The sequence below is a fragment of the Cyprinodon tularosa genome, unplaced genomic scaffold (assembly GCF_016077235.1).
Source record: "Cyprinodon tularosa strain WSP-4 unplaced genomic scaffold, ASM1607723v1 ctg108, whole genome shotgun sequence".
NCBI lineage: Eukaryota > Metazoa > Chordata > Actinopteri > Cyprinodontiformes > Cyprinodontidae > Cyprinodon > Cyprinodon tularosa.
In genome coordinates this window covers 481,379-507,115 of record NW_024037871.1, presented here as the reverse complement: position 1 = coordinate 507,115, position 25,737 = coordinate 481,379, and the positions used below count along the sequence as shown (strand labels likewise).

At 35.7% G+C, this 25,737-nt stretch overlaps 1 protein-coding gene across 13 annotated transcripts in view; it reads right to left on the bottom strand.

Annotated features, from left to right (window-relative positions):
• The window catches only part of micu3a (mitochondrial calcium uptake family, member 3a), a 48,670-nt gene that overhangs the window by 8,403 nt on the left and 14,530 nt on the right, over positions 1–25,737 (bottom strand). For 6 of the 13 annotated variants that reach the window (XM_038290898.1, XM_038290905.1, XM_038290916.1 and 3 more), the window contains exons 4-9: positions 25,548–25,626; positions 16,677–16,724; positions 13,779–13,861; positions 11,870–11,941; positions 9,186–9,227; positions 4,902–4,997 (exon numbers count right to left, since the gene is read on the bottom strand). In XM_038290898.1, the coding sequence (XP_038146826.1) occupies positions 4,902–4,997; positions 9,186–9,227; positions 11,870–11,941; positions 13,779–13,861; positions 16,677–16,724; positions 25,548–25,626 (420 nt within the window). The remainder of the gene's footprint in view (positions 1–4,901; positions 4,998–9,185; positions 9,228–11,869; positions 11,942–13,778; positions 13,862–16,676; positions 16,725–25,547; positions 25,627–25,737) is intronic. The other 7 variants (XM_038290955.1, XM_038290963.1, XM_038290971.1 and 4 more) reach the window with 4 other exon arrangements.

Genomic DNA, 25,737 nt, shown 5'->3' with positions numbered 1-25,737 from the left:
GTTGTTATTATAAATCTACATGAAGGGATTTTTTTTTATCAAAAAAACTGCAAAAACAAAGCAAAAAACAAAAGAGCAAATCATACGCCAGCAGGGGGAGAACATTTTCAAAAGAATTGTATGCAACCAAAGTGAGCTGCTGGTGTGTACATTTAAAAAGTAATATAGAACATGACTGTAACTCTTTAAATACAAAAAATGTGGAAAGACTTCAGTAGAAAAGCTGATGCCTTCTGACTACTTTCTTATTAGATTGAATGTGATGGTTTCCAAAGGCTGTGTCCACTTCAGCAAACATATTATGTAAGCGTTTCATCTTTTTTTCCACCTAATAGATTTTGTTTAAGTTTCTCAGGTTATTGGTAACATCAAATGTTCTCTCATCAGAATCCAGACAATCGAGGAAATGACAAACTGATGTATTCATGGACCTGGGAAGAATCTGCACCTGCTGCTCCTCTGTGACAAGTTCTGTGTTTCAAAACTTTATTACATTTCTTTATTTGTATTTATCTTATGGAAAACTGTATTTGTGTTACCGCCAAATGAAATTCAGGTGATTTAATTGTGTTTTTCTTTTCTTGTGTCACTTTACTGGATGTTTTTTTATTTAACCTGTTATTACTGACAAACTGCATAAACATACTTATGCTCTTTTATCATTGGACTGACACATTACCAAAGTCTTTATGACACACAGACTTTGCAGACTGCTAGACTGCATCCAGATGGCGCGTCTCTGCCTCTCTTCTCTATCAACTGGAATCCCCTCCCAACTATTTTGCTTTTCTCTTAAAAAGAGGAAACTATTGGCAACCTGCTGTAAAATCTAAATAAGAAATTAACTTTGACAAACCGATTTCTTATTAACTTGGCTCTGCTTTACCTTTCGAGCAGCTTATCATCTAATAATTTATTCTTTATTGCAACAACAGGTTTAAATAGGAAACAAAAACTGATAAATGGCAGCAGACGAGAGAAACTGTTTCAATGAGTTACGTAGAACAAGATCCCTGGGTGGAATTAAATATTATTCTCAGATGTCTAAATTTGTTGATCAGCACAAAAAGCTCTTGTTCTTGCACACATTTAGTAGGTATGTTTTCTTCCATTGACTAAGACTGATCACAACAAGCTTATCTTTCCTGGAAGAGTGTCAGGAGCAGTGTGAGCTCATCATCCTCCTGACAACGTAATGGTTACCACGCCTATAAGGCACGAGCCAACACCTGGCCAATGCATGTGTCTATTTGTCCACCTGTGGTTGGTTTGCGAGCTTAGTGAGCCTTTGATCGGGACGCCGAGTGTAAAAAAACAGTAATTACTGATGTAAACGCTAAACGTTCCTCCTCACCCTCCCGACCTGTGAGTAAGACTCATGAGGAAGAGCTCATTGCTGGTCGTTAGTCACATCAGTCAGTGACATCTTCTGGCCGTGAAAACATCTATAGAACCTTTCCACATTTTGTTAGGTTACAACTATAATGCATTTTAATAGAATTTCATGTGATAATTGCAAAGCAAAAAAAAAAAGTTTTAGAAGTTTTAGAAATTGTTTTACAAATAAAAACCTTAGAAAGTTTGATATACATTTGCATTTATCCCCATTGAATTAATCCTATTGATGCATTTATTTTTTTCCTATTTTTAGCTGCAGAATAGTGCGCGATCAGATAGCCTGTATGGAGAGCAGCAATAAATAGTAATTTACAAGGATTTCCATGGCTTCTCAGACAGATTTAGGACTGGAATTTGACTTAGCCATTAAAATACTTGAAAAACCTTTCAGTAAAACTACTAAGATGTAAATCTGGCTGGATTTTTACTGAAGCGGCAGTGTTCTTCTCCAGGACTGCCCTGTATATACCTCTTCCTGATGCCTGCAGATAAAACTAACCCCACAGTATGATACTTCCACCCCCATGCATTGCTAGTGTATGTTCAGTATGATGTTGAGCATTAGGTTCAACCAGAGTTATTATTTTCTCATACGGAGCAAAAACGTCAGTGTTGGCTGACTGATGTTCTTTTAATGATTTCTGCAAACTTTCATAGAGCAGATCTGTATCTGTGTGTAAAGGAGGGCAGTGACCATCACTAGCTGAAATGTCAATATTTTTTATTAAAATGAAAAATAGAATTGAAATAGCTTTTATCTTTTTCCTTTTTAAGTAAAGGGCTGTGCATAACCTTCTATGCTATAAAGTGTGTAAAAAATTATTTTTGTCCTGTCTGTGTGCCATGAAAATAGAAGAATGTTCCCCTCTTCCAACTCACATCTGTTCATTTAATGCTTTTTACTCTGCGATCTATTTAATCTTACCTTTCTTAATTCGATGTACTCTCTCTTTCCTCTGTTGCTCTAAATACTCTGATTTCCTTTCTCTTCATAAAACCTGTCACTGCCTTCTTCACCTGACAAACACCAAAGCACTTTGCTCTTTTTCTTATCCTCCCTCCTTCTTTGCCTGTCAGTCAATTCCTCCTTCTACAGACAAAGGCAGATGGGTATAATAGTGACTGATCCGTTGAGTAAACACATCTTTCTCTAAATACAACCTTGTTTCTTTCTTTTCCTCTAAATGTACTTCCCGAAACGCTTTTCTTCTCACCCACTTTGTTCCTTGAGATTAGTTCTGTCTGTTGACCTGTGTCATCTGCTGTTGGCCTCTCTCACCTTGTTTTGTTTGACTCTCTGATTAGATCTCTTTCTGCTTTTCTTTACCCTCAGGAATCAGATCAGATTCCTCTAGATTTGTTTCAATTCACACTTTTTGTTGTGACTGACTTTTGTTGTTTTACATTTCAAACTTTTTGATGGGGAAAAAGAAAGTGCATCCTTTTCATTTGAAGGTGTTCTTAGTTTTATTTTAATTTTAGAATCTCTGGTGAATTGATTAGATTTCTTTCAAAGCTTTATAAAAAAGATAGAACTGACAGAGGCTGTTGTTGGTTTTTACTATGACTCCAAAGTGCAGTGCAAAAATGTTCAACTAGCCTTGAATATCAAGGTATTACCAACTTAAAATCCTTTAAAATATTATTAATCAAAGAATAATTAGTCCTGCAGACTTTCTTATTGTTTTTTTTAGTGATTTTTTAAAATAATTTATCTAAGTAGATGACAACATTAACCAGAAAAAAAAACAAGAAAAAAGTTCCCGAAAATCACTGCTGGTTTTTAGCTAAGCTTTCTCATGTGTATCAATAAAAAAAATGGCTCATCAATCAATTTTAGGGGCCAAAATGTAGAGTTATGCTACTCAATGTAAATCCCTCTTTCAATTTGGCCAACAACTGGGTTGATAGCTATAATAACAAGTAGACGGTACAGATTTGCATGATTTGAATAATTCAGCGGATTTCTCTGCTACTGCTATCAGCTCCTGACTCTGTCTGATTCGCCTGTCCTGTCCCCCCTGCATCCCAGGAGATGAAAGACTGCTCCATGTAAATACAAGGTCGGCCCTGAGGAGCTGCACTGTCATTAGCTCAACAGTAGCTTCCGCTGCTAACCACAGCACTCAGTCTGTCATTAGTCAGCTAACCTGTTAGCACTGAGCTAGCTCTTATTAATCATTACAAATCATTGCACTGTCCTTTTATTCTTGGAAGTTGAACTCAAACCTGAAACTATAAGATTAAGGTTAAATGTGAAAATTGCTGTTTAATAAAAGCTTTCTCTGCTAATACTTTCAATTAGGCAGAACTTTTGTTTGTATTTACATAATATAAACAATTGCTATCATCAGTCCTGTTAACTAAAAAGTGAACTACATCCTAAAGGCAATGCAATTCATTAACAGATTCATCTTTACTTTTTAGATTGTTTTACTAAATTTAGAGACACCATCTTTACTTTTTAGATTGTTTTACTAAATTTAGAGACACCTCTTACAATTCTTCTAGTTACTAATTAGGTATTTTTATTTATTCCACAGAGCAGAGTGTTTGGTACTTGCCATCATAGTAAGCTAGGCATGGATAGATAGTCTTTAAATAAGGTAATTCCTTCTATATTCAGAAATATTTCTACACAGCTTTACCAATACCTTTAAAAATGTGAATCTTCTGATTAGATTTCCAGATTATAATTCCACTTGCAGTTTTAGTTTCTATTAGAAAGTTTTAAACAGGATCAGTGCATACACATGCTGGGCAACTGAAAGAAAAAGGGAATTTCCATTAGAGAATAACTGCGTTAGAGAATTGCCGTTAGCAGGCATATTTGGATTTGCCGTTTTAATAGATTTCTTTTGGAATATATTTCCCTCAATTATGGGTCAACTGCTTTGATGAGTATTTGTGTTTTCCAGCATTTTTAGCGTCATTAACATCTTGAGATTCTTTTTCTTTATCTAAATTCACTAGAATGTTTGATAAAATACATGGAAACGCTAACCTGCTGAGGTATGAATAACTTTATACCTCTTTACGGCCTTGAATCACGTACCCCTTTCAATAAAATCCTTCAAACTGAATAATTAAACTTTATAATTGTGCTGATAATTCTTAAAGAGACCCCAGTATTCCTTTACACATTACTTCTTGTATAATTTAGGTAAAAATCAATTTCTAGATTCTGAAATATTGTTTATATATTTCTTAAACTTTTTTTTTTTTTTTTTTTTAAAGAGAACAAACTTGTCATTCAAAGTCTAAAGGTTTACCTATTATGTGACACCGAAGCCACAAGACGGCACAGAAACACAGAAAAGCAGAATGAAGGGACCAGATGGGAACACAGTGGTTTGGAAATTGAGGAGGAACGATTGTTTCTTTGTATTCTAGTTAAATCTGATGCAGATTTTTTTCTTTTAAACAATGGGAGTATTAAAGAAGGGTTGATAAAATGAAGGATGACATATGGGGGGGATGAAGGGACAACTGGGTCTGTATACCTCTGCCAGGTCAGAAAAGAGGACTTGACTGGCGCCTCGCCTCAAAACGTCCCAGTAACTCCGCGCCACAAACTCTTGACTGTCTTTTTTTAGCACCTGTAGGAGTGTTCAAGCAGGGCGAGGATCAGTTCACGCCTAATTCAGCACAAACAAGAAATATCTATGCTGTTTACTGTCAATATGCTCAAACATTTTTTATACATTCTACATTTTAAAGAAGAATATGACTTAACACAATATGGAATTAAGAGGTAGTAAATATTCCTTGACATAATTCATTTAAATTTATTCATATTTTTATTTTCATCTGGTAAAGTCTGAGAAATATTCCTCATATCGGAAACTTTATTAACTGAGGTTATTTAAAAAAAAAAAAAAAAAAAAAAAGAAAGACAATGAATTCCTAACAATTAGGCAAGACTAAAAATGTAAATGATAAACTAACTGAACTCCTAATTAATTTAAGGACTTTAAGTAACTTATAATGGATTTCAAAAACCATGATTACGTATGAAAAGCAATGCCTTTTTCTCAGAACAAAAACCTTTGCTTTACCCTTGCACATGTACAAAAACCGTAGATGAAAAAAACTCTAAAAAATACATTGTTGTAAAGGCTTTTTAAACAGGCAACAGCAATAAATGAGAAATCAGTTCTAAGACAACTGAAATACAGTTTTTCATGTTTTCAACTATTACACGACAAGAATCAGGACATCCCTGCTGATCTTTTTTTTTTTTTGGTATCATGGTTTTGTGAATAAAAATTGTGTAATTTTTTGCCATGGTTATTTATAATCAGTTTTAATGTTAGTTTTTTTTACATTGTTTGTAGGGATATATGTCCTTTCAGCCTTACTGAGCTCTCACCTGCCTTTTTAGAATGCATTACAGTACAAAAAAACTATCTCTGCAAGTTACATTTTTTTCAAAAGCTTTTTCTTTGATAATTTTTTACTACAAATACGTTTCTATGCAATGTAGAATCACTTTGTAAATACTCAATGGAAATAAATCTGCTATTTGATATGCTTCTAAAAAACAATAAAATAGTAATTGATCACATTTATTGTTGCCCTGCATTTATGGTATTTTTTCAAATGGAATCCCATACAGAACAAAAAAAATCTGCATGTTTTATTATTTATGGGTATTGCAAAAACTGTAGTTTCAGTGGTTCAATTATTAAAAACAAAAATGAATATGTTGCATGAATTGAAAATGTCATTTCTACAGATATTTTAGTGTGTGAAAATAAACCAGAGTGGAGCAACTTTTTGAAAAGTGAATCAACAAAATAATAAACTATCTTAATCAATGTTGCTGTAAATGTTTTTAGATAAACAAGCTCCATCCCCATCCCCATATATTAAAAATTAAAATGGTTAAAAATCCACCTTGTTCTTTATCCCTTAAACAAAAGGAGAGGAAGAGATTTAAAAACTCAAACCTAGCATCAAGGAGTTAAAACCTAAAACGACTTTCTTAAGGTGGACTACAGTGAATACTGGCATTAATAGGAGCAGTGTGGGATGATTTATAAGTAATTTAAAGGGCGATCATTCTATTTAACTGTTACCCTACATGCTCAGTCACTTTTTTAAGGTTATACAAAGAGACTACTCTAGTAAAATTCCACTATAACAGCATTAAGAGCAGAGTGTGTTCTTAGTTAAATAGACACAGGCACAGCGAAAGGCTTCTGACCACCCACCTCGGCGTTTCTCTCTGGGGAGAAAGCCACTGCAGCCATTTTAACATGACCCTGCACCACTCTTAACTTCGATGTGACAATAGAGCTATCCATCACAACAGTGACAGCACTAGAAGTGTGTGTTAGTGTGCAACAGAGAGCTAGATAGACTAGTGGAAAGAAAAAGTTAAAGGAAAACTGTTCAGACAGATGTGAGGCTGCCAGAAGTAAACATTGGTTACTAATAAAGGTGATTTGCTCTAAGTTGTCGAAGCATCATCTTTCAATACGCTTAATTTAATTTACCACCTATTTTCAGTCAACTATTAAGGGCTTAAATTATAAACCCTTTGTGTGTATTTATTTGCAAATTAATAAAAAGGCCACACTCTTGATGTATCATTATACATTAGAAATACTGCTGATGTGCACAGACAATGCAAACAGCAGTCTGAGAGGCCTTCACCAATAATGAAATCAGCTGTTCTCTTTGTAATAACGAACCTCCCCCAAACACACACAGACCAGATAGCACCTAAACATGCTCTCAAATGAAAAAAAGGCTGATTGTGTTTGGAGCTTTAGAGCATCATGCCTTTTTAAACCACATCCCACTTGTAGTAAGAGTTCATTTCACCTGACCTCTTAAATGTATTACTCTGTTTCTGTTATTCTTGTGTCTATTCATCCCACTGCCTCCACGGTTAGAGGGTGAAATCAATCAGCTGGCCTGACAGATGGACACCCAACCTCCAATTGCATATATTCTTTTACCAAGCCACTAAAGACCTCAGGATTGGGGATTTTCCTGGAATCGTAGGATCAGATGAACTGGGCCAAATCAATTCATATTTCGGCCATGAGTGACGTATTTTAAACCTAAGATAAATGACCTAATGCCAACTGTTATTTATCTATTTGACTGATTCTAAATCATAAGCCTTATATATTTCTCCAAACAGTTTTATTTGGTATTAACAAACCTTTATCTCATTCCCAAACTATTATTTACAACAAATCCTAAGAACAAATAATCAAAATCACTATCAGTGCACTTGAAACACATGGAGATATAAAAGATAATCGCCATTCTCATCCAGGATAGACTTTTTTTAAAGTTGTGGCAGAAATTCTGTAAATGAAAATACTTAATAAAGATTTCGCTAGAGCTATTAAAAATGCTTTAGCTTAGAAACCTGCCAGCCTGTCTTTAATCAAAGGACTGCAGAATGGTTTCCAGATTGGTTATTTAGTGGTGTTGGAGAGCAAATGTTGAATTAATGGCAAGCCCAGTGGTCATATAATCCTAAACTGACAATAGTTAAATGAATAACACGATGCATGCCCAGATACGCCCAGAGAATTTCCAAATTGTCCATAGCACCCTTTTTATGCACCCTGTTCACCCCAAATTACTTAAGCATCTTTTTCTGTTCATTTAAATCGTCTTTAAAATGAAGATGACCTGTTCGCCTTGAGAACCATAAAAGTTTGTAGGGGAGGAGTAATGTGATTCTACTATATAAAAAACGGCTCGTTCAGTTTCACCTCTATGATTAATTAGACCACGCAGATAAATTAGATCTAGCTGTGTTTTTTCCAGGTATAGAAATGTCGGATGCTGTTAGAATTAGCTGCACAGGACCTAAGGGGCTGTTAAAATGATTCAAACAGCAGTAAGATCCCAGCATAACCATCTACTTTACTAAAGACCTGGATAAAGAGATGCTAAACAGTTCAAGCAATTTAACCAAAAGAGCCTAAGTTGTTTTTCTAACTGAAATTCTAGTTTTTCTATATCATGTTCTACTCGAAAAGATGTCTGATTTGTCACTACTTATGTTAACCTGCACAAAACCTTAGGATGGAAATGAAATGTGTAAAAAAAACAAATAATAATTGGATTGTTTAAATAATCATAAGTCATCAGAATAAAATGCTAATCGGAATATTGTGTCAGCATTTATCCAGAAGGCGTAGCCTCTCAAAGTGGAAATGAGTCACATTGATGTGGGGGACATAAAAGCACTCGGAATAACTTCATCTTGACAAACGTTTACACTCACATAGATCACATTTTCAATTGGCATAAACCACCGCCCTTACTCAGATTACAAATGTTATTCCAATTCCTTATCACCATGTAAACATAGCTACTTTTCTGGGTTTTTTTTATTGCAAAATGAAATGATATTTCCCCTCTCAACATTGGAGTCAATACAGATACTGATGAATATTGTTATTCATAAAGTTGTTTGTATTTTACAGCTGCTGTTTCCCTAAAGATTGTTGTGGTGTGCTGCTCTCACTACACACCTTACTAAAACAAAAGAAAACCTCTATAAGTTAAGCTTTAAACTTTTTATTCAGTGCCATTTTATAAAAGCAATATTTCTAATCTAAATGGAGGACTGTATTGTAGGAATACTCCTTTTTTTTCAATACTAAAACCAAGTTTCGAGTTGGAATTTTTATCTCACCTAACCTAAAAAAACATGTTGTTGTGCTCTGTTCCCTCATTAACATCTATATTTCTTTACATGTCAAAATAGAACCAAAGGAAACTAAGAAATTATAACTGGGGATACATACGCTGCTCATGGGGGCAACCTGATATCCATACAGCTGCATAGTCTAACACACAGAGAGAGACATGAGCGAGAGACAGAAGAGGACAGAGCATGCAGTCAGAAAGACGAAGGAGGAGGAAAAGAGGGAAAATACATGTTAGTACATGCAAGGAAGGAGGATGTGTCATTTACTACACAGCTGAGATTACAATTTCTGAAAACATACCTTGCATTACAACAGTAAGCACTGCTTGACTCTGATCATCTGTGTGACGTGATGTATGTAAGACAAACGAAATGTTTTTCTTTTCATCTCTTTGAAGTGAAACATAACTGTCATCGCTGTTTTTTGTGATAATAAGCCTCAGCAGGATTGAACTATAGGTGAAACAATAAAAAATTCAATGCATTGACCACAGATATAAGCCATATTTCTGCTTCAAAGATATTGAAATTAAGGTTTTGCATAAACTAATGTATATCAGGGTTCCCGCGGGTCCTTAAAAAGTCTTAAAAGGCATTGAATTCTTAAAATAAAACTAAGGCCTTAATTGGTATTAAAATGTCTTAAATCAGTCTTTCATAGGTCTTAATTTTTAAAACATAAATAGGATTATTTTTATTACGATTTATTTTGTAATCTAAATAAAACGTTAAAATTGACAATTTTTATTTTTTTTATATTAAAAAAATAACGGCTCGCCATTATTGGTTCCATCCCGATAGTGGAACCAATAAAAGCGTTGTTGTGGCCGGGACATTTGGGAGATGCACCATTTACTTTTTGTATGGAAAATATGAGCAAGTGTAAATATAACTAAAATTGGCTATTCAGCCAAGAGTTTTCTCCATGGCTAAAACCAGGGAACATACATGAGGCTCAGTGTATTTTGTGCAAGAAGTCATTCAAGCTCGGAACGATGGGCATTAAGGCAGTGGAGTCGCACATGCGAAGCACAAAACACAAAGCGTCGAAATAGAGTTACCGAGAAACAGCCGGTATTTCTCGGTTTAGTTCCACCCTTGTATCTGCAACACCTCCATTAAAAAGTCTTAAAAAGTCTTGAATTTAACTTGCCTTACGCTGTAGGAACCCTGTATATTCTACACATGGTGCTCTCATTGCTATAGAAGAAAATGGGTTTAACACTTTATTTATGTCCAATGGTATGTCAAAAAAACTAATTCTGTGCAAACAAAATTTTAAGAAACAAGGTAAATAGATTCTAGGATGAAACACGAAGCATAACTTAATAATTTACAAAAACTAAGAGAGATTTTGTTGAATCAATTCTTTAAATTTTTACTGTTTGCTTAGACAATCCTACGTATAGGCAGTGTTGGGCATGTTACTTTGAAAAAGTAATTAGTTATGGTTACTAGTTACTTCTTCCAAAAGGTACCCGAGTTACTAACTGAGTTACTCCACAATAAAACTAACTAGTTACTAGTAAAAGTAACTCTTATGTTACTTTTGCATTTCTCGCCCCTGTAACCCTCACCACCTGGCCCCCACCTTCTCGCCGTATGTTTCAAAAGCCAGCTGAATAGAGCGGACGACAAAGACAAGCAAGTGCTTTGATTTGAAAATGCTAGTTGAAAAAGGAAATGGATTAAGGAATTACCTTTTAAAATGTGTGATTAGGAAATACATTTATAATCAGATTTATGAATAATGTTATTTAAATCTCAATTTAGAAATTGATTTTGAAAAAAAATATTTTCAAATCCCAGTATTTAATCATTGAATAATAAAAAAATTAAATATATAATAATTTAATCATTCAAATATAAAATATTCAATTACAAACTCCTTTTAAATTGGATTTTAAACTGCATGATTTAAATGATAAATTTGAAATGGCTGTTTTTTTGTTTTCTCTAGGTCTTCCCTGTATTGTCCTACCCTGATAGCTCACAGCATAAACAGACTCCCTTAGTTATCCAGGATCAATCCCTGCTGAGGTTAGCACCATCTAAACTCTGCCTCTTTAGTTTTGAGTAATCAAGTGGTTTTGAAGAAGTTATTGAGGCACGTTAAACCAACACTGTAGATTGCTGTAAACGCTTTACATGCAACCAGTGATCAACAGTTATGTCAATCAAAAAAATTCTTTTACAATGTGATCCAATGTGAATAACATTTGGAGTGATATTAAATAGCCTACAACTGCAGGTAAGTGGTCCTTGATATGGAAATGCATATAAATGCAGGCTGTGTTGTAATGCAGGGTTGCTGGTTGTTTCTGAGCTTCCATCTGTACAGAGGTGGGTAAGACACAGTTTGAAAACATATCAAATATATTAAGCAGACAATAGACAATAATAGCAGAGGTGATACCACACAATTAGCTTAATGACATAGCATGCACTCTGCAGTATATACACATGACGGTCTAGTTTGTTTTCATTTCTATAGATCATGAACTAGTAAGATCATGTTCTTTATACGCTTTAACACATTTAATTTACAGTGAGGCTGAAAATTGACATAGGCTGTTTGTACTAACAGATGTTCCAACTTATTAGAAAGTCCTATAAAACATATTTTGACTTGCAACTTTTACAGCAAACTTCATCAATTCTGTTTAGAGATTTTGAAATCTCCAATTCACTAACTAGATGTAAGGAGCAGCCAATGTCTGTAAAGGCTGGAAAGGTGTTTGTGTGCCACCCTCTTATATACATGTCTGACAGTGTTCTTACCAACTGAGCTGACTTTTCAGCATCGCCTCTCCTTCCTTTCTTCTCATTTTTCTTACGGAAGATTTCCTGGAGCTGTAATAGGAGGAAGCTTTTTAATTAGCATAATCAGGTGAAAACTTTTACTTTTCCAGTCTGAACTTTACGTACTAGTATGATTAAGAAACGACTTCAATTTCAATTTCAAGAGCAGTTGTTTGAGTACTTTTTTTTATTTACACCATAGGCTGAAACAGACACATAAAACTCTATAAATATTTGGAATTATCGCCCTTAGCAAAGTATAGAGATGCTTTTTTTTATAGACATCAAAAGTCTTCTGGCTTTTTTTAATCAGGATATTCAAACTTTTTTGTACAGAAAAGATCAAGCTCATTTCAGTCGTTTGGTTTCTTGGTCCTCAGCTTTACTCTCAGTCCACTCATTTCAAATGATGACAATGAATGAGACCAAGGCTGCTACACAATCTCAATGTCGGCTTACTTTATCACATGAACGCCAAGCTGTGTTTATGTTCTGTATCCTTATATTGTTGCAGCACCCAATTTCTGTTGAAATTTTAAGCATCAGACAAACATGACTGGTTTATACCAGATCAGGAAGAGCAGTTAAAACCCTAGCATTATCCTTCACAGTGACAGAAGTACAGTAGTGGAGGGGTGCAAACGTTTGTGCATAAGATCATTGCAAATTTAAAACATACCACAAACACAGAAGAGGAAAAAATATATAAAAGTATAACTGCTTGTTAGTTTGCAGCTTTTAACCTTCCAGCATCTTCCCTTTGCATGTGTTTTTATGTTTGTGTGTTAGCCTAATTTTTGGGTTTGCTAGTCTCGTTTTTGTATTTGTAGTACTGTGTAGTACTTTGAATTTTCTGTGAACTTTTGCGTTTGCAAGGCATGTGCACCCCAAGAGAAGCATCTATTTTTAATAAGATGCAAGACTAAACTAAGAATTATATTAATTAATGCAGCACCCTAGTTACCAACTCCTTGGGCATAAACATTTGATGACATTTCAACTATTAAAAATAAATCTTTGAATCAAAATCAACCTTTTGCTCTCACTTATTATTACCAGAGAACATTAAAGTTATACAAAAATAGGATTTGTCTCACATCATGATATATGACGATATCTACTGATATAAAAGATACTGTGATGGCAATTTATTTCCACATCGCCATTCTCTTCTTTCATTTTCAGGTGATGTAAAAAGAAATCATTTTCTTCCTATGACTATTCATGCTTGGAAATAACAGAAATCATGATCTATTGCTACAAGTTTCAATGTGGGAAACAGCACCTGGCTGCTCCCACAGGATTTTAAACCATTACCACCCCCTGCTGCTGTAGTACCACCCCACTCCCACCCACCTCCTCACTCACTCCAATCCCTCGCTGCCTGCAGCGTTTTCAGTTTAAAAACTGGCATCCTGCTGGGAAAATAACACGCATGAAGCCCTTCCAGAAATGCTACAATCACTCTGCTTAGCTGTTCAATAAGGTGCACTTCTAATCAGCCTTTTTCAAGTGCTTTAAAAATAAAGAACAAGAGGTTGAATTAAAAAAGGCACATCTGCATGATATAGATTATTTAAATGAAAAGGTTAACATGCATAAAGTGTGTTTCACATTTACCACATTTTATTGTATAAACAAATTTGTGTACAATATTTTGTATGGTTTCCTATTTTAACTTTAAATATCCGTCATATTTTGCTGCCACTTATAAGTTAGAGCAATAATCAACTAGAATTACAAAACCTAAATGTTCACTTCATAAACTGATCCAAGTTTTGACTTGTTATTAAATATTATTCAAAGATAATTTTCAAACATTGGCTAACAAGATATTTAATAGCAAAAATAACACAGATTGTACATGTTCTTTGTACTAGGAACTCACCACCAGGAACTCCCTCTTGTCCACCATCTGGTTGCCGTCTGCATCAAACATATTGAAAGCAATCTTAAAGCCAGCATGTGGTTCTGGAGAACAGATAGGAAAACACACACAGTGTGAGAGCATGTATGTGTTTAGTGAAGGTAGTTTTAAAGCCAGAAAACAAAACACTGTGTCATTTCAATTAATTAAGTTTCTCACAGAAGTACCATAGTCTTTTAGAATAACTGGATCTTTTATTCTTTTATACAATGTTAACTTAAGGTTCAGTTTCATTGGCTTAAAGGCAAATAGGGACTAAGTTCAAGGACTATCTTTTTGTTTTATCAAGTCATGACAGCATTGGAAATGCTTTAGCTAATCAAACGTACAAAGGATGATTCCACGCTAAACTTAAATTCCTTAAAAGACTGTTAAATCAATGAAAAATTTATAGGGAACAAAACACTTAATACTTTACTGTAATTAGGGCCACCGTGAAAATACAAAGTTCTAAGACCTTCAAGATCAGGACTTGTCAAAACTGGAGAGCATAATTTAAAATTGAATACATACTTTTTAAAAAGCAGTTTGTGATTTGAAAAATCTTTATTCTGTTCATTATGAAAAAATTTGTTTCATAGTTGTCCAAAAACTTTTGCTAAAATCTAATCTTGGCTCATTGTCTAAAGTCCAACAGGGCTTTTTCTCTACAGCTGGATTGGGTTTTTAAGCATCTGGTTTTAAAACTACACAGACAAAGAATTAAACTCAAATTTACACACATAAAAAAGGGGGGTGACGCCTCTTAAAAAAAAAAAAATTAAAACAACTGTTCTCATGGTACGTTTTAACAAAACACATTTTAAGCATCAAAATGCCTCAACTTTGAACGCTTTTACATTTTGAAATAAGAAGCTCTGGATGCTCGACGCTCCTGACATTGAGCTGCTCTGCTCTATTCCCTTGCAGTAGAGAGGGGATTCAACATGTTTTTAAGAGAGAAAGTAAACCTTAAAATGTCATCAATTCATCAGGACTATGATTCTATTTAAATGTTCTGTTCATACTGCACTGCAGAACGACAGATAGTGCTGGGAGTCATTAGTGAAAGTTCCCTGAAGGCACCAGGCTGTCAGAGATTTCCCGTTGCCATTTGCAGAGGCTGAAAGTTAATAGAAAGATATTTTTAGGTTTGTGTTGTTAGATATAAAATCAATAAGATAAAAAGGTACATTTTAGAATCATAAAACTAGTGTTTTTAAATCCATAGGTTGGATTGGCTGGGAGGAATGAATCGCCTATGACTGAATAGGCTGCACTGTTTGGGGGCACAGCCCACTAGCCAGAGTACTGAGATTTTTAGAAAACACCAATTACAGCCTTATATCTAGGCTTTACTGATATATTTGACATTAGTTCTCTCTTGTAATCCAACCATTTACATATTGTAAAATTGTAACTAAAACCTTTCTCTCACCATAAACGGGAGAGCCTGGCCAGTAATATTGATCTGACTTTATTAGATTAAAGTTTAATACTGATTTTGAGACATTCATAGAGCTGAGTAAATATTCTGTGGTTGTGTTAGGAAACTAAAGAACCTTGGCAAAACTGATGAAAGACAAAAATAAGGAATACAACTTGATAGTAGATTTCAGAGTATGAAATTGAATATTTCTCGCAAGCAGGTATCGACGTTTTCAGTCAACAAAGGTGTAATGCACTGTATCGGCACAGTTCAGTGAGAAAATACTTTGGTGTACTTATAATGATCACAGAACTCCCACTTTCCTCTCTGCATAAAAAAATATGTTCTTCTGGTTTTTTCGTTAAGACCCGTGGAGAATAACCCTTTATATATACCGGTAGTCATTTTTCATAGTTTTATGCTGTCTACCAAACAGCTCCTGGATCAGCTTCTCTGATTGGTTGATCCTCAACGTCCAGCTGTAACTCTTCTAGTCTAAAAAAAAACTCATTTGTTGAAATGGGGGGACCTATTGTTTGAACCCCTTAGGGGCTTTTAAAAACAAAAATGCCTGTCTTTTTTTGCACTTTATGAAACAAAGTACCCTATATTTTGTGGATGTACAGCTACATTTCTCATGTAAGCTTGCGTAGTTTTAACACAAACATTTATTTTTCATATCGCACCAGTACAGTTAATGAGCAACCTGTACTTGTGTGCTTGTTTGTTCTGTCTACAATGTTTATTTTGGAATAAAGAGGTTAAAATAAAAAAATATTTTTTGTCTGATTCATCGATTAATCGAAAAAATAATCGGCCGATTCATTGATTTTTAAAATAATCTTTAGTTGCAGCCCTAATAAAAATAAATCCTGCTTGAAATTCAGTCGGCCGTCATAAGATCGCATCAGAGCGTTGGGCCGCACAGTGTGAGAACATACATCGTGATCTGTGAACTTTTCAACCCTGCGGTTTTGTCGTACAGTTTGAGCAGTAGCTGCGTGCAATGAATCAAAATTTTGCACAGTGTATGTTCTGCTTAAACCAGACATCCTAAGGTTTAGGAAAGTATTTGACGTAAATGCACCGTAACAGTGCCTTGTTTAATTTGTAACAAACACATAATGTGCAAACTGGAAGCAACAAATATTGCTGCTATTTTTGCAGTAAGACTTTCTTCTTCCGCTGATTTTTTTTTTTTATTCAATTGTTTTAAAAACAATACTGTCTTTCCTTGCCCTGCCACAGACTGGTGACCTGTCCAGGGTGTACCCTGACTGACTCGCACATAGAACGCAGATGTGGACCAGCCCCACAACAACCCTAACCGAATAAGCGGGAGAAGGTGGATAGATGGAAAGTTAGCGTATTAGCAGAACTGAACTGAACCAACTACTGGCTTCAGAAATAAAAAGAAACAAAGACGACGAACCTTCATGAAAATGACTCACTTGTCAGTATGCAGAGCAGGAACAGGTACTCTGTGTAGGAGATGATTCCTAGTAATGAGATCAAGACAGAGTTAGAAGTCACATTTAAGGCATTTTTGCACTATGTTTATAGAAGTTGCTTGTGTCACACGCAGCCGTACACACTGACACAAACATACTCCTCTGGGCTACAACGATACAATCTTAAAATGTGTCTTCTTCCATCTCAGCCACCAACAGTCATTTGGCCCCACACAGTGTTGACTAAAGTGTCCAGAGGAAGACACGTTTGTGTTTATGTATATGTGTGTTTGGATAAGCATGTGAAACAAGTTTTAGGGAGATATTTTTTTCCTTCCTCAGACACATTTACAATCTCTAACTGCGCACTATGCTCTTTTTTTTTCTCTCTCACTTTCTCTCTGATCGCTTAGATAGTTCAGGGTGACTCGCTCAACTGACTCCCACCGCTGTGCATGTATTCATTAGTGCGTGTGATGGTGAACATGACACCGGTTGGAGTCAGAGTGGGTCTTGTGTTTAGCTCAATCCTGACTGCTTTGTGTAGAGCAGCTGGTTTGGAACTGGACTCACTTTAACTGGTGCACCTCCAGCTCTGAAACAAAACAAAATACACTCCGGAGCTACTCGGGTTTCTGCATACAGTCTGTATGTTTATGCTCCCATGCTTTCAGAGGTATACTAATGAATGAAAGGGTCAGTGAACCACTAGATAAAAGTGAAGGAAGGCAATACCACAAATATGACTAAAAATAAAACTTGAGGAATTGTGATGGATGCAAATAATCAATATAAAAAATACTCATGTTTATTTATATCATGTAGTCGTAGTCCCAATGCGTTTTAGAGAAAAAACAAACAAAAATGAATTCAAACTAAATAGTAAGAAAAATACAAAATCAAGTTTATAAATTCCAGTTGATCCCAGCTATAAAACAGTAAAGTTTAGTTTACTATTCATCCGGCTTTCTATTCAAGTAGACCAAACTGTATGTATTAAGTCAAAGACTCTCCCTGTAAATGAGCATATAGTGTCAGTTGTGTTATTTATGTTTGAGCAAATATCGAAGCGTCCATCCGTACAATAGTGGAAAACAGAACTCCCATTTAAAAGCAAGAAACTTCAACAGAATTAGGTGAGCAGCACAAGACTAGACACATGGAATGTGGGATACAGCTGAAAAATGATAATGATAATCATTGATTAGATTTTATTTTTTGTTTTTTATCCATTTGAAATGAAGGCAAGGTGAAAAATCAGCCACATTTAAATTGCAAATATAACCCTATTTTTACATTACCTTTAAAAAAAAGATCAGCCCTACCAACCACCAACCTGAGATGCTATATTTCATCAAGATAGCTGATAGTTCAGGGTTAGAGTTCGGCCAAATTATAGTACATAATATTGGAAATTTTTTTTCTATTTGTACTAAACAGGTGTACATCGTGATACATGTCTTATATCCGAACTATTTAGTTTATATCATAGCTCCTTTTACCCATTTTCTTTGTTTTTATTTACTTGTGCTTATTTTTAGTAGTCATTAGTAGTCATTACACAGTCAGTTGTGACAATAATACTGTCTGATTATCAGCTAATAAAGTACCATTGTATTTTAATCCGTGGTCTTTTGTGGTTATTTTGTGCAGTGAATGATTTAGACTAGCTGTTCTAAATCTTAAACCATTCAGCCCTGAGGGTCTTAGGAGCAAATTCTGCCTAAAATTACATATGTGAATTGAGGACGGTATAGCTCCCAAACTACATATTGAAAATACAAATTTGTATTTGTATGACAGAAAGGCATGGAGGAATATTTTCCAGGTGGAACCACTATTTTAAATGTCACCATGTCTGATTTATAAAAGAATAAACAAAGAAAATATCTAAAATATTTAGCTTTGCCAAATTTTGAAAAAAAAAAAAAAAAAAAAAAACACAACAAAAAACTGCAAAATAACATGAAACCCTGGATCTATAAACTCTGGATGAACCATCAGAGTTTATAGATCCACAGCTTGACTATAACTCAAGCAAAGTTGGACTGAATTGGCAATATGGTAAGGGGAAATGTGATTTTGGCACATTGCCAAAAGTGCAAAAATGCGTTTTTCCAGTCATAAAAGGGAATCTGGAGAGAGAAATATGCTGATTTACATTATTGGAGACCTTCTGCATAAGAAAAAGCTTTTGCTCCTGAGATTTATCAGTTATTTTATAACGCATACCGGTTACATTACCTGAAATGTTGCAGAATTTCCTCCAGCCACTCTTTAGAAAGGTCTTAGCCTCTAGTTTCCAATGCTGCTGGCCTTTAGGGGTGTGGCTAAAAATGAATACCTGCTGTTGCATTACGCAGAGTCACACATGTCAGGTGGAATTTTAAATCTCATTTTTCTGCTGCTCTGCAACTCCCTGCTCTGTCCCTGCTTTGCTGTGTCTTTTCTTTTCTGGGCCCTCTCTTCATATCACCCAAATTTAGATCTCGTCAGCTGGTGTCTCAATGAAATTTATAAAATTTTGTCCACTTGAAGACGGGGAAAACGGGACCCTTCCTGTCCTACTGGGACATATTTCGTGGGATACACCATTGACTCCTGGAAGGCTTGGAGGATGGTGTGTTTTACAATGTTGTTAGTGGAGGATATCGATGATGTATTTATGGTTTTTCGGATTTACAATACTTGGATTTCTCCTGTTTCAATTTGGAAGACAATTACAGAAGATGTCAGCGGAAATATGGGCATTGATCAGGCTGCTGGCAGCACTCAAGAAGGCTGTGAACGAGCTGTATGCTGGGTGCGATTGAACACTGTTGGCTGTGGTGGTTACTTCAAGTCAGAAAAGCCCAACAAATTCAGAATATTGGTTTCGCCATGTGTGGCCAGCAAGAAAAGACTCGAAGGCTGATGGAAAATTCCTGTGCAGCCTGCTCTCAAATCAATAAGTGTTATTTTGGATTCAGCCTCCCCATTATCAAACCTCCCCTGGATGTTATTGCGGAAGGATAATGGCCTGTGGACAGCTTTCATAGACAAATTTAACGCATTTCATCATATTTACACATCTGATGCTCAAAATGTCTGATTGAATTTTAATGTGGCTCCATCCTTTGATGTGACGCTCTGCTGAAATGTCTCAATATTAGATGTGCTTTTCTTGTGGTGAGGTTTTTTTTTATATCTCAAACTGTATCCTGTCAAGAATAAAGTGTGAAATATGTCAATATGAAATATAACAATAAAGAAAATCGATTGACTGATTGATTTATTACTCAGGTCAGAGCTATCCTTCTTTGATTGACATATAAATGAAAAAAGACAATTTCTTTAGTTGGTGATGAATAACTCTGCTGATAGCCAAATTACTAAACTTGAATTCTAACAGCCATTCCAGGGGTCCAAAATTTATGTGAAAGTCTATAAACCCTGGTGAGTTATAATGATAATATATATCATCATAACATTACAGGTATAATGATTAAGCTAATAATCATTAATTGGTTTTACCCTCGATTTGAATGACCTATTTATTAACTATAACTCCCAGTTGTAGTTATTTAATATACTCAAAATCTTCTGGTACACTTGCACCACAGCCAGATCCAAAACAATTCTTATGACTGAAAAAAATCATGCAGTGTATGCCCGAGTTAAGGCTAAGGATTTAGATAATCCTGCAACAGTTACTGGTTTGAGGGCTAGTTAAATTGGCAGGTGAGCAGCTGGTAAGCATTAGTACTGATGAGAAGGTGGTGGGGGGGGGGGGGGGGGGGGGGCATCCCAGGAGGGAACAATGAGTAATAATGATGACAGGAGCAGAGCTATATGTAAACAAACCAGAGGCCCGTACCACAAAGCAAGCTCAATGTAGTGGGATTACTCCCATTGATCCAGTCACATTCAGTGGTACCATGAAGCTGGTTATCAACTCACTAGCTCAATCCAGCTTGAACTGATCTGGCAACGGGCAATAAATAAAGGGGCGGGCTCAAGGTAACAGACCAATCATAACCATAAGAAGTGAGAGCGCCGTATTTCTCCTGTGAGGGGCAAAAACTAAACTCTCAGAAATACAAAAAGGAAAGAAAAGTCACAATAAAAATTCAAATACAATGGCGGCATAAGAGAGACGCCAGATGACGTAATAAATGACTGAGTAAATAAGCAAGTTCAGTAACAGTTATCACAGCCCGCATCCCATTCACAAAGCTACATATTCATCCTGTTCTATTTAAACACATTAGTTCAATGTTTCATAGCATTTCAACATAGCTTAAAAAAATTAAGTATAACATTTAAGAAATTACAATATACAGCTATTAGCACTGAAGATATCCAACAATTCATTTGGTAATGTACTTCCTTTCTGCTATGGTGCCATGCTAAAGTGAACTATTTGTGATTTTTTACTATCTTTGAAGTATTTTATTGGGATTTGGTAAAGTAGAGACAGAAAGTAGTGTAGAGTATTGAAGTAAAAGGTAAATGATGCAGGGTTTTTAGAATTTGGTTTGGTTGCAATTAACAAATTAAAGCATTTTTAGGTTTATATTATATTCCTACCGTCTTTGTTAATCAAGAGAATAAAATTGTTTGTCAGTCTTATTTGCTCTATAGCTTAAACCCAGAAAAAACAGAATAGCCGTGTTCTTGTTTTCAAGTCCTACTACTGAGCCCTTCTTAAGCATGAATATTCCTTGAGATAAACCTTTCTATTACAGCTCTAGCTATATGTTTAGGTTGATCCTCCTGTGAGTTGAATAAGTTTTAAACAGGTATTTAGCCCTGGAAATTGAGCACAGCATCTTGCAGCTAAGCTAAAGTTTTTTTTTTTTTTTTTTTTAAACTGATCGAATGTGGTAACCTTCTTTTACATGTTTTGGTGTAGTGTTTCAGTGTCCCTTAAGGACGTTTTTTTTGCATTTGCTTATCATATGCTTAAGGTTTACAGCCATGTTGCTGTAGTTTGAAAGGTGTCCTATAGTCTTTGAGTTTTTTAGAATACAGACTAAATATTACTTGTGTCTGAACGCCACGGTGCATTCATCCGACCTGAACGCCATTAGTAACCAACATAGGTCACTATTCTGCTTCTTGCTACACAGAAGCGGCAAAAAAAAAACAAACAAACACGATGGCGGACGATGATGCGGAGAGCAGTATTTATGTTTAACCATCGTAAAAAGATTGAGGTTTTAAGGTTAGGAAAGATCACTAGATGTGCTCCAGCACTACAGGACTGTCTCAGAAAATTAGAATATTGTGATAAAGTTCTTTATTTTCTGTAATGCAATTAAAAATCATGAAATGTCATACATTCTGGATTCATTACAAATCAACTGAAATATCGCAAGCCTTTTATTGTTTTAATGTAGCTGATTATGGCGTACAGCTGAAGAAAACTCAAAAATCCTATCTCAAAATATTAGAATATTTCCTCAGACCAAGTAAAAAAAAAATATAACAGCAAAACAAAATCAAACATTTGAAAATGTCCATTAATGCACTCAGTACTTGGTTGGGAATCCTTTTGCACAGATTACTGCATCAATGCGGCGTGGCATGGAGGCAATCAGCCTGTGGCATTGCTGAGGTGTTATGCCCAGGATGCTTCAATAGCGGCCTTTAGCTCATTTGCATTGTTGGGTCTGGTGTCTTTCAGCTTCTTCTTCACAATACCCCACAAATTCTCTATGGGGTTCAGGTCAGGGGAATTGGCAGGCCAATCAAGGACAGTAATGCCATGGTCAGTACACCAGTTACTGGTGGTTTTGGCACTGTGGGCAGGTGCCAGATCATGCTGGAAAATGAAATCATCATCTCCATAGAGCTTTTCAGCAGATGGAAGCATGTAGTGCTCTAAAATCTCTTGGTAAACAGCTGCATTTACTCTGGACTTGATGAAACACAGTGGACCAACACCAGCAGCTGACATGGCTCCCCAAACCATCGCTGACTGTGGGAACTTCACACTGGATTTCAAGCAACTTGGATTTTGCGCCTCTCCAGCCTTTCTCCAGACTCTGGCGCCTTGACTACCAAATGACATACAAAACTTGCTTTCGTCTGAAAAGAGGACTTTGGACCACTCTCCAACTGTCCAGTGCTTCTTTTCCATAGCCCAAGTCAGACGCTTCTTCCGTTGTCTTGAGTTCAGAAGTGGCTTGACCATGGGAATACGGCTATTGTAGCCCATTTCCCGGACACGTCTGTGAACAGTGGCTTTTGATACCTGGACTCCAGCTTCAGTCCACTGTCTTTGAAGCTCCCCCAAATTCTGGAAGCGGCTCTTCTTTACAATGCTGTTAAGGCTGCGGTCACCTCTCTTGGTTGTGCAGCGTTTCCTGCCACATTTCCCCCTTCCAACACACTTTTTGTGAATGTGCTTTGAAACTGCACTCTGTGAACAGCCTGCTCTTTGAGAAATTTCTTTTTGTGTCTTACCCTCCTGATGGAGGGTGTCAATGATGGTCTTCTGGACAGCAGTCAGATCAGCAGTCTTCCCCATACTTGTGATTTAGTTTACTGAACAAAGCTGAGTGTTTTTCAAGGCTCAGGAAACCCTTGCAGGTGTTTCGAGTTAATTAGACGATTCAAGTGATTAGTTGAATAGCCTACTAGTATACTTTTTCACAGTATTCTAATATTTTGAGATAGGATATTCGGGTTTCTTCAGCTGTACGCCATAAACAACTATATTAAAACAATAAAAGGCTTGCGATATTTCAGTTTATTTGTAATGAATCCAGAATGGTTGACATTTCATGACTTTTAATTGCATTACATAAAATAAAGAACTTTATCACAATATTCTAATTTTCTGAGACAGTCCTGTATATCCATGTTTACTTCTGTAAATACAGAGCATGCTGGCTTATGTCATTGCGTCCTCTACTGAGCATGCAGGACACATAAGCTGGATGAATGCAGTTTAAACAGGAGATCACATACAAGTCACATATATTTGGAAATGTGGACGGCAACGCAAAAAAATCGGATTTCACAAAAAAAAATCGGAATCGAGCATTAAGGCCTGTAGTGTGAACGTATCCTAACTTTATTTAATCCCTGACCTCCCTTGATTGTTCCTCTTGTTGTGCTGAGAGGTGTGGTATGGAAGGAAAAATTCAGCAAAGTTGGTTGGAGCAAAAACAAAAGGTGATTTATTAGGTCTCCTTCATCAGAACGTAGTTATACTTAGATCAAAATGGCAGCTTTCCCATCAGACCCCTTACTACAGCCAGCAGTCCACCTATATACTGTTATCCCCGCCTTCTCAATTTACCCTCAGCCAATCAACCTGAAATATCAGACCGCTCACAACATTGAATTTCATTATCTTCAACTTTTATATATTGTCAATAATCTCACTGAAATAACAAGTGGTGATCACAAAAGTCAGTTTCATAATTTTAGGGTACACTGTGGTTTCGAAATGAGTGTCTTCTGACCATCATAAACGCAATACACTAAAAGCAGAGACTAAAGTTTTAAAGGTAATTAAAGTTAAATCCTTTTTGTGTGAGATCATTTTTTATATAAATAAAGTGCACCAGATACAATATTCATCATTACTTTACTCCTATTTTTTTATATTTCCCAGCATTCCTTAGCTTCTCTACTTCCTCTTATTCATTGCTATGATCATTTCATGAACTTCTTACCCACTTGCTGTTTTCTGTTTTGTTTCTACACTTCCAAACGAAAAGGGAACGATAGAAGTCCTCCTACACATGTGTCCCTGTAGACCAAGCCAAACCCTAACATGAGATACAACCTGAGCATAATTTTGGTATCATTAGAGAGGGAGTGAATCACACGTGCTATATTTAGCCTCTCCCCAAGTGCATGTGTGTGTTTCAGTGTAATTATCACTATAGGGAATCAGTCCCTGACTGTGCAATTTCTCTGTTATGTGCTTCTGTAGCAAATGCTTAATTAGGGCAAGCTTATTTCTCATCTTTCACCAGAGGAGAGGAAAGAAAAGGGGGTGGATTATTTCAGCAGGCTGTTTAGCCCTGAGGAACAGCATGGCAACAACCTGGATTAGTGACACCTACAGTGCAACAAAAACTAGCAAGCATCGATTTAAGCAGATACTGAAAGGAAGGCATTGTGCACAAAATTTAGCAGAAGACCAGAAGATTCCTCAGATTACCCCCAAATTTTCTCCAGAGCTTTTCAGATTGATTTTTTTCAAGCAACAGATTTCAACCAACATTGTTTTAAAATATGCAACCATTACAATTCATGATCTTTTTATATTTATTTTATGAGCCCAACAAGACAGGCTCTAAAATGTCACACTGAAACAGTAATTTGTTTTTTTCAGGAAGCAATAAATCAGAAATATAAAATTCAAACTCTTGCAAGATGGCAAACACAAACAATGCCCTCACTTTATCAAGAAAACATTAATTAAAAATAACACATTTTGGCTTCAAAATTTAGAAAGACTGACTTTTATTTTTATATACTTGTTTTCACAAATACTTACGCTTTTTAAAGGTACTGGAAATGGGATTCATACATTAATATTTTGCCAGTTCAGAAAGTGTCAGGATTATTTTACAATATCCTCCAAATCCAAAGGAAATATGTGTAAATAGCAAAACAACTATCTGCAAGTTATTTGTTGATATAAATATTGTTGATACAAATATTTAAGTGTTTATTATTTGCTCTTAGTATCTGATTTTGAAGGCACATTGTGGTGTAAACATATATTAATATGTTTTTTAATTAGAAAGAAGTTGATAATAGATGACAATAAGAGGCTCTTCTTGTTGCAATAAAGAAGGCAACATATATAGAGAAGTGATAAATTGTTTGTGTCTAATGGTGCGAGTGTGTGTCTCCACTGACCTCTTTCTCTCAGATTACGGAACAGTTTGGAGGATCCTCTCCATACAGGAGGAGTATCTGACAAAATTTTCTCCATCTCCTTATATAAACACACACAAAAAATGAAACCATGATGACACAAGACACAGTAAAGACATAGGCTGGCAAACTAATTTGTGAACTTAAAGAAGAAATAGCTAAACAGTTGGAA